Below are 9,833 nucleotides of genomic sequence, written 5' to 3'. Positions count from 1 at the left end.
AATATTATTTTATTAAAATATTTTGAAATTGATAAAAGTTTATTAAAAAAAAATTTTAGATTTACTACATATGTTGCATTTATTATTATAGTATTGTATATTATTTTTTTAGAATTTATTTTAATGTTTAATCTATTTGCATTAAAAATTACACTTGCATCATATATTAGAAATCTTTACTCATTGATGTGATTTGAATATATATAAACAAAAAAAAACAAATAGAAAAAAAATAGAAATAGAATAAAAATTCAGGATCAAAATCAAAATTATAGAATTAATGTCATCTTTAAAATGTTTTGATGAAAGAAATATAGACAAAAAAAGCAAATAATAAAAGAATAAAAGAGATAGAGTAGATTATCAATATTTATCTCTTGAATATCTTTAAAAAAATAATTAATTGAAAAAAACTTTGGCATTTAGGAATATGGATAGTCAATATATAATATTCTTATTATATTTCTTTTTTCTCACAAAGAGAGAGATAAATATAAGAGCATATTAGTCTATCTTTCTCTCTTATTTCATTCTCTTATTTTTTTCTTTATCTACACTTATTTACATTTCTGCAAAATTTATCCGCTCAATATATGATTAATGTTTTTATTTAATTTATTAATTAAATTATAAATTATCGATTTGTAGTTTTATTAATTATAAGTTGTCGATATAGTCTATATTGCAAATTATAAATATAAATATAATATTTATAATTGTACAATAGCAATATGTATAAATAAATTTAACTTTAATATTATATTTAATTTCATCTTTATAACAAAAATCTCATAAATTGATTATTTTCATTGTGTTATAATAAAAAATATGAAAATAACGAACTTTTAATTTATGAATAATTCAATTCATACATAAATTTATCTAATATATATTCATATAACCAAAAAAATCTATGAATGCATGAAAATATTTATGAAAAATATCAAATAAATTATTTGTAAAATATATTGATTTTATTGATTAAAGTGAATATAGATTCTACTTATTATTTTAAATCATAGATGTATCAAACATCAACATGATTTTTTTGCGCAATTGATATTTCAATACAAAATTCTATTAAATTAGGTATTAATTAGATATCGTATTATTATATTTTTTCTTAGATATAAATATTGATATAATGTAAATATAAGTTGAAATTTACGAATAAAAAATGTATACTTTATTATAATTAATATTATCTTATTTATTTATTTCATTTTATTTTTTTTTTTGAGTATTGAAATATCTCCATATCACTATTTCTATTTAATTTTATTTTATATAAATTGATAATACTGAAAATAAGACTGAAATGATAATGAGACCTAAGAATTTAATTGTTAAAAACCAAAAAATACATTAATTGATATATCTACTTTATATTTTGTCCATGATTATATTCGATAGTTTAACGAGTGGTTAAGAAATCATTGATAACAATGGTTAAATTAATGATTTTAATATCAAGAAAAAACATATTGTTATAATAAATCTTAAAGAATTTCTGTAATTAAACAAAAAAAAATATATAAATATAAAAAACTAAAATAATATTTTCTTTTATAAAGTAAAAATCGCGAGCAAAGTATAACTCTAAAAAAATTTCTGTGATATATTTTTTATTTGTAATAACATATAAAATATTTTATTAAAGAAAATAATTTTTAAGGTATATGCATGATTTATAATTAATATTTTAGCATATAATTAAAACATTATAAAATAATAAAATAACTAAATTAATAATAAAATTATATCAAAATTTTACTATAAATTTTGTATGATTAAAATAAAAAGTAATATAAAATAAAATGAATAATTTTTAGAAAATATTAGAAAAGTTTATAATAATAGTGAAAACAAAGATATAATGGCATCTTTTAATGAAGAAGATTTAGAAAATGAAGATTATGAAGATGACTCCAAAGATCTTTATGGTGTTAGAGATGGTATACTTTTTTTAATTGATGCAACACCTCCAATGTTTAAAAATGATCCACAAAATGGAATTCCATATTTTTTGCAATGTATAAAGGTATCATAGTTTATTATTTTTAATTATTTTTTAATAATTAGTAATACTTTTAAATAATGTTATTTAAGTATTAATTTAAAGTTAAATATTTATTTTTAAAGTTTTTTAAAATAAAAATTTAAAAATTAATTTTAATTTCTTTTAATTTAGCAATACAAAGAAATTCTTAAACAAAAATTAGTATGGAATAGACAAGACTGGATGGGTTTAATTTTGTTTGGAACTGAAAAGTGTGATTCAGATTCTGAAACAAAAAATATATTAACTCTTAAGAAATTAAATCTTATCTCAAAGGATGATTTAAAAGATATAATGAAAATAGGTAATTTTTTGATATATATATATATATATATATATATTCTTATTATAAGAGAAAATTAAAATAATTTCAAAATAATTTTTGTCACAAAAATAAGAATTATATATTAAATATAAGCTATCTTTAATAATATTATATAAAAAAAATTAAAATATATAAGAAAAAATTAATAGGAATATAATTTATATTTTATTGGTTTTAGAATTTTTTTAATCATTTCTTATGTCTTTTATTATATTTTATACATAGATGAAGGAAAAACATGGGAATACTACAGAGATAATGCTTCCTCTATTTCTTATCCATTATACGATGTATTGTGGCATGCAGCACGAGCATTCTCTGCTATACATATTACTATGCCAATGAAAAGAGTAATTCTTTTTACATGTCAGGATAATCCTCCAATAATAGATAATAATGAAAAACATAGAATAAGAGTGGAAGCAACAAGCTATAGTAAAATAGATGTCCAATTATCTGTTGTTGGTTTGGGTGAAAATTGGAATCATAATTTGTTTTATAAAGATTTAGAAATGTTATCTGGAAAAATTGAAGCAGATGATTATAAAAGAACATCTTTAAAAGATTTAGTGGAACAAGTAAAATTACCCTCCAGAAATATGGCAAAACTACCTTGGAGACTTGGAGAAAATGTGACTATAGATGTATCACTTCGTAATCTCTCTGTGTAAGAAATAAATTATTTATATTAGTTAATATATTAATTTTTTTTTAATTTAAATTCTAGAAAAAAAATTATAGAATTTATTTTTATTTTGATTTTAGTAAAACTCAATATTTACACAAAGAAAATATAAGTAAACAAACTAATATTCCTTTAACTACACGTACATATTTTAAAGTGGATAAAGATGATATGATGACAGTATGTATTTCAATAATTTATAAATACATTATTTATTTTTATGATATAATAATCCACAATTTTTTTGCTTATATTATAGGAAGAGATAGATGACATAGAAAATAAGCGAACATCATCACCTGTTCTAGAAATGGATATTCAAAAATATCAAAATTTCGGTTTGGAGAACATATATTTTACACAAGCAGAAGTAAGATCCTTAAGTACGACACGAGAACCAGGCATTGATTTAATTTGTATGAAACGTATTTCTTATCATCTTTTATATCATGTTGAAACGCCATATTTTGTTATACCAAGCAAAAGTAATCGTAAAGGTAACTTTATTTCATATATGAATTTTAAAAATTATAAATATTTTCACTAAAATAGAATTTCTTAAATATATATAATTATTTAAAATAATCTTTCATTGCAGATAACAAATTATTATTTGGTGCATTACTCAATAAATGTGATTCTAAGAAATTAATGATAATATGTGCAGTAACAATAAGAAGTTATTCTGCTTCAAGTTTATATACTATGATACCAAATATAAATAATGGTGGATTTTATTTATATAAAATGCCATTTAGAGGTTTGTTTTTTTAAAGATATTAATTTAAACATTTCTTATTTAATGATAAAAAGATAGTTTAAAAAATAAATTTGGAAATATCAAATTACTGAAATAAAAATATAAATTTCATTAAATATTTAAAATATTTTAATTAATATCTATTGATGTAATTTAATATATTATGAGAAACACACACAATAAATTTATTTTTAAGAAATTTTAAATTATAGTAACATATAATATATTCTAATTTGATTTTAAATTATAGAAAATGTTCGAAATCTTAGCGAATATTTCTCAGATTTTATATACAATCATAATGAAAGAAAACCTCCAATTGAACCAAATGGAGTTGAACTTCTGAAAAATATAATGAAAAAATTAAATATCGAATATAATCCAAAATTATTTTCAAATCCTAAACTACAAGTACAACTTCAAATAGTAGAAACTTTAGCTCTAGATTTGGAGCAGTTTAAATCACTATCTGATGATACACGTAAGTTTATATAAATATATATAAATCTGTAAATATTACGATATTTTATAACATTAGAAATTTTCTTAGTTCCGAAGACCGAAGAGATTCATAAACTTATAAAAGATTTATTAGATGAATATGATAAAATATTTAATGAAGAAACGGAAGACAATATACCAAAAAAAAAAAGAAAAAATGTAAGAAAATAAAGGAAATAATAGAACTAACTACATTAGAAAGTGAAAAAAAGTTTCAAGAACTCGTAATAAAAGAACAGGTATATTATTAAATATATATTAATTTAAATAAAAAATTTGAATTATTTATAATAAGCTCATTTTGTCCTTAACAGATAGATAAAACTTAATTGTTTCACAGTTAAAAATTGATTTAAAAATATTATGTTTAAAGATATCTGATAAAAAAAATGAATTAATTAATAGGATTAAGGAACATTTTAAATGAAATATTATAAAATATTGAAAAATAATTTAATGAGGATTTCTTTATATAATTTATTAATTTCATAATTCTATTATAACTTCTGATAATAAGTTGTTTTATTTAAAAAATTAATTTTTTTAAACGTTTAAAATTTTTGCAATTATACTTGTATTATTATATTTCCTAATGAATTATTATTGTATTGTTTTTGATTTATTGTGCTTTTTGTACATTTTATATTTGTAATTAAATTTTGTATTAATCTATTTGTGAATAAATATGTATATAAATGAATTTTATATTTATTATATATATACAATATTGCATATAATATACATATATAAAATAATTTATATATATACATATATTTATATTATCATTATTATATTTTTATATTTAAATTATTATATTTATATATTACACATATTAAAAATAAAAACATGTATTTTAATTTAATATCTATTGATTATTCCTTGTTATAAAGGGAATTTATGATTATAATTCATCTCTTTGTGAAGTAACTTCTATATCCTGTACATTTCCAATAAAAAGTGGTATGTTGTTTGGTTTATATTCAATTATAAACATAAAGGGCCGATCAACTATAAATTCCATTTCCTCCGGATATGTACAACGTCGAAGTCTTAAAAAAACAGCTAATAAAAAATAATTTAATTTTATTAAAAATATACACAAAACTTTTTTTTTTTTTAAATTAAATTCACCTGTTGTAGCTGCAGCTTCAGTACCTTCTTCATTAATATCTATAATTGCTTTATGCAAAACTTTATCAACCATTAGTGGTGTATTAGAAATACGATTAAAATTTGCATTTGGTTTAAACATTGTATTCAAACCAAGCTAAAATTTATAATATAAATAAATTAAAATTTTCTTAAAAATATAACAGATGAAATTTAGTATTTATACCTTATTTAAAGCATTTTTTAAATCCACTGTAAACTCAATTTTAAATTTTGGAAGATATAATTCAATATCATTATAGGATCGAGTTGTATTTGCAAGCATTTCAAATGAAAAATTAGTTTGCAAATTTAAAAGACCATCTATTTGATTCGGTAATATTATTATCATTGCAACATCTGGGTTCTGTAAAATATATTTTTTTTTAATTTTTGGTATATATAATAATTTAAATATATAATACCTTGTATGGAATTTCAATAAATTTAGCTTGCAACATTGGCATATCACCATGAATATATTTAGATTTACTATACATTGTCGGTACAAGTTTTGTTTGATTTTTCAACACATGAAATATTCTATCCTTCGTATCTCTTATATTAAATGTATTTAACCAAGTACCATTAAAATATATTGCATTTATTAGTACTAATTTTGTATTCTCATTAAAATTATCTATATAAAGAAAATATTGATTATATAACTATATTGATATAATTATTTTTAAAGTAATTTACCTGAAGATACAAGATAAGGTATTTTATTATTTGTTTTTTCATTAACCCAAGCATTGATTTTTTCAGATGCTTCTACATTATTTTTGAAATCTATTTTTGAAATCTCAGATTGGTAAACATCTTTTCCTACTGTTAAAAATTCTGTCAATATTTCAAATCCATCTTGAATATACATTGCATTCGCAATATACAATTTAACCATAGACAATTCCTTATAAATATAGAAAATATTAATTCTGAAACATTTCTTTTTTTGTTATTATCATTTTAATAATCTTACATTTAATTTAATAATTAATGACTTATATCCCTCTTGTATTAAAATTTTATTATAGTGATAAAGACTCTTAGTTAATTCATCTAAAGTAGTAGATTCTGCACCATGAGAAAGATGAGACAATATCATATGTATTATTAATGGTGAATTAACAATATTTCCTACATTGGTAGAAGTCAATTCCTAAAATAATAATGACTAAATTTTATATAACATAATTTATTTTATTAATTATAATACAAATTTATATAATATGAATTGATTTAAATATACTAAATAAACTTTATTTAATAAACAATTTGTATAACTATTATATGTGTTATAACTATTATATATGTTATTCTTAAAAATTAATTTTTAAAATATAGAATTTATCAAAGAATGATAAATCAAAGAATTTATAATATAAAATATACTCACTTTATAAAGATCTTTTGTAAAATTATTATTAGAAACAGATAAATATTTGTCTATATTTTCCTTATTATTAGTGGCAGATGATGATCCCATCATAATTATGAATATTATATGTAATACTACAAAATAATTTTTATATTAAAATATCATGAAAATCAATAATTATTGTAATATATGTAATTATTAGTATTTCATGATATATAATAAATGATTACCTAAATATGTTTTTATAAAGAATGTCATTCTATATAAAATTAATAAAAGGAATGTAATAATTATCTAATATATATATTTAATAATTATAATATATTCTCTAAATATATAAGATTATAAGGATCATAAAGATTAAATGAAAATGTCAAAATGTTCAAATTATTTTGATTATTTTTTTTACAATATGTTACAAATAAAAATTTTTAATATATATTAATTCTTAAAACATTTAAATATAAAAATTGAAAAAATGATTTCATTGTTGCTAATATATCAAGTTACTAAAAAGAAGATAATGAGATATTAAGAGATTAAATAAGAATTGTTAAAAAAGGTTAAGTTTAACTAGCAGTGTGTCAAGTATACAAAAAATACAACTACCTGCCAAAAAATAAAATAGTTATAGAAGAACAATATATAGTTTTATTTAATTTCAAAATATTTTTTAAACAAAATGAATTTTTTATTTTAGTTTTGCCGTTAATACAATAATTTCTAAAAACAAAAAATTTAACTTTATGAAAAGATTGAAACAAGTATAAAATTCATTCAATTATTTAATAAAATTGAAGTTTATCAACTATATCTATATATATATATATTCATGTAATATTATTTATTTTTAAAAGTATTTTATTTTATTAAAAATTAATATTAATTTTATATTATATATTTTATATTTTATTATTTAATATAAATTTTATAATTATTTTATAATTTATTATATTTAGAATATATGTCAAGCGTATATAATAATAAAAGACAAACAACCATATATATGATAAAATTAAAATTTTTATATTGATTGTATTCAAATATTATATATTATACATATTATATATATTTTATTATTAAAATTTTTAAAGTATATAAGGTATTATTAAATTATTTAAAAGATATTATCTGTACATATTATTAAAGATAATTTCTAATTAAATAAAGAATATGGTAGAAAGATAGAAAGTTAGAATTTTTGTTCTAATAGAAAAGAAATTCCTTATTTATAAATCATATTCAAAGTTTTACTGAATACGATTAATGACGAAACAAATTAATAAAACTCAAAACATTTTAGCGACTTTTTATTTTAATGTTTGGTTATAATTTTTAAGAAATCTTAAATAATTTAAAGGATCTTACACATAAAAATATAATTGTAAAAATTAAAATTACATGTACCTCTGTTCACTTGCATTTAATATTTTGAAAATTTGTTTTGTAGAGTTTATATTGAATAAAATAGAAATTTATGATTATAGGTATATTGCTAACTTAAGGAACTTTATATTTACTTCAAATGTTTTGTCATTTTCAATGGCGTACATATATATACATAAAAATATTCAAAAAGAAAATTATTTTTTAAAATTATTGATTTTTTCGCATATTGTTTCATCATATCATTGTTTCATATATCATTGTATATCATATAATATTAATTAAATGATCTTTTTAATAAAATAATTTTTTCAAAGTCATTTTAAATTAAATTTTTCAAGATCATTATAATTTTTTGACGAATAAATAATATATTTTATATTATAATATATTATATGTTAACATATAATATTTCTGATTTTGTATATATATCTACAAATAATATATATAAGCAGTAAGACATTGGTGTTTTCATACAAAATGTGATAACTGATTTAAATCATCAAGAAAATAATCAGTATGACAGAGCGATTTAAAACACATAACAAAAACTTTTAAGAAATGAATTTGAAAAAAACAACAAAATAATAAATTAACAAAAATCTGATTAATAATGATAAAAAATAATTATGATAAAATCAAATTACGAGATCAAATATTTATTGTAGATTATATTTATGAAACTAAATATTTATTATATTTATGAATATAATCTATATAAATTATTTATTAAACAATCTATTAAATTAACAATTATATTTTAGTTTTACAATTTTTAATTATTAAACTTTATATTGAAAGGAAAAAATAAACGATTAAAATAAAAAATTTCGAAATGTCCGTTTATAAGTTTTGATATAATAATTTACAGTATATATAAAATTAAATAATAATAAATACAGTACAAATTAATACAAAAATTAACATTCATTTAAAGTAGCAATTGAAACCTATAGATATGGGGAAAAAAGTAAAAGTTTTCGAATAATTTGAAGATATTTTTTTAATTGTTTTTGCATTAAAATGTTAATCATTAAATATTTTTCTTCATTTATTTTTCATTTATTATTAATAAAAAAAAATTTTATTGAATGCTATAAACTTTCAATATAAAATTATTATTTTACTTATTGATTTATAATTATTTATTCTATAAAAACTTAATATTATTAATGTAATATGCATAATATAATGAAATTTTTATTTTATTTCTCTTTAATTAATTATATTTTCTTAGTTATTTTTCAATAGATTAACTATTTTCTTAATGCATATTTTTTATAAAAGAAATAAATAAATTAAATTGTTTAATATAATATTTTCTGCAAATATTTAAAAAAAAATATTGCAATAATTTATATAAGTATTTATATAATAAAATTTATATAATAAAGTTTTATATAAAAAGTTTTGATTAGTTGTTACACAAAATTTTATAATTAGAATAATAATCGAAAAAAATAATAGACACATGAAAATATGTTCTCATTTTCAAAATCGTACAAATTTGAATTTTCAGCCAATTAATTCGGAACAGTACATTCGCTCATTCGATGAATAATGCGTGGAGCGAATGACACAGAGAAG

At 17.8% G+C, this 9,833-nt stretch overlaps 2 protein-coding genes across 6 annotated transcripts; one reads left to right on the top strand and one right to left on the bottom strand.

Moving 5' to 3' along the window:
* Positions 1–1,374: 1,374 nt before the first annotated feature.
* LOC100862960 (DNA repair protein Ku70) lies at positions 1,375–5,192 on the top strand. Of its 2 annotated transcripts, XM_086912525.1 has the most exons (10): positions 1,375–1,675; positions 1,833–2,041; positions 2,192–2,363; positions 2,610–3,051; positions 3,150–3,249; positions 3,329–3,566; positions 3,668–3,829; positions 4,080–4,310; positions 4,380–4,569; positions 4,645–5,192. In XM_086912525.1, the coding sequence occupies exons 2-9, from the start codon at positions 1,877–1,879 to the stop codon at positions 4,499–4,501; spliced, it is 1,632 nt and encodes a 543-aa protein (XP_086768651.1). In that variant the 5' UTR covers positions 1,375–1,675; positions 1,833–1,876; the 3' UTR covers positions 4,502–4,569; positions 4,645–5,192. The 2 variants fall into 2 exon arrangements, with proteins under 2 accessions (XP_086768651.1, XP_003698147.2); XM_003698099.4 differs by having other exon boundaries at positions 1,386–2,041; positions 4,649–5,192.
* On the bottom strand, positions 5,023–8,423 carry LOC100863076 (leukocyte elastase inhibitor). Of its 4 annotated transcripts, none has more exons than XM_086912526.1 (8): positions 8,268–8,423; positions 6,879–6,994; positions 6,462–6,641; positions 6,182–6,392; positions 5,905–6,119; positions 5,667–5,846; positions 5,462–5,597; positions 5,023–5,392 (listed from the first exon to the last, which is right to left on the bottom strand). In XM_086912526.1, exons 1-8 carry the CDS (start codon positions 8,281–8,283, stop codon positions 5,232–5,234), a joined length of 1,215 nt encoding a protein of 404 aa, XP_086768652.1. In that variant the 5' UTR covers positions 8,284–8,423; the 3' UTR covers positions 5,023–5,231. The 4 variants fall into 4 exon arrangements, with proteins under 4 accessions (XP_086768652.1, XP_031775453.1, XP_086768653.1 ...); XM_031919593.2 differs by lacking the exon at positions 8,268–8,423 and adding an exon at positions 7,470–7,837; XM_086912527.1 differs by lacking the exon at positions 8,268–8,423 and adding an exon at positions 7,467–7,672.
* Positions 8,424–9,833: the final 1,410 nt, after the last annotated feature.

Source organism: Apis florea, unplaced genomic scaffold (genome assembly GCF_048593485.1).
Source record: "Apis florea isolate Af1SG1 unplaced genomic scaffold, ASM4859348v1 contig_3391_pilon, whole genome shotgun sequence".
In the NCBI taxonomy this organism is placed as follows: domain Eukaryota; kingdom Metazoa; phylum Arthropoda; class Insecta; order Hymenoptera; family Apidae; genus Apis; species Apis florea.
Note: the sequence above shows the minus strand (reverse complement) of the source record. Positions and strands in the feature narration are given on the sequence as shown.

Coding starts and splice junctions, on each gene's coding strand:
- LOC100862960 (XM_086912525.1), top strand. CDS start 1,877: ATGGCATCTTTTAATGAAGAAGATTTAGAAAATGAAGATTATGAAGAT. Junction 3,052..3,149: donor TCACTTCGTAATCTCTCTGT/GTAAGAAATAAA, acceptor TTTTGATTTTAG/TAAAACTCAATATTTACACA. Junction 4,311..4,379: donor ATCACTATCTGATGATACAC/GTAAGTTTATAT, acceptor AAATTTTCTTAG/TTCCGAAGACCGAAGAGATT.
- LOC100863076 (XM_012492958.3), bottom strand. CDS start 7,118: ATGACATTCTTTATAAAAACATATTTAG. Junction 6,995..7,090: donor CTTTATAAAAACATATTTAG/GTAATCATTTAT, acceptor ATTATTTTGTAG/TATTACATATAATATTCATA. Junction 6,393..6,461: donor CATTAATTATTAAATTAAAT/GTAAGATTATTA, acceptor TATATTTATAAG/GAATTGTCTATGGTTAAATT.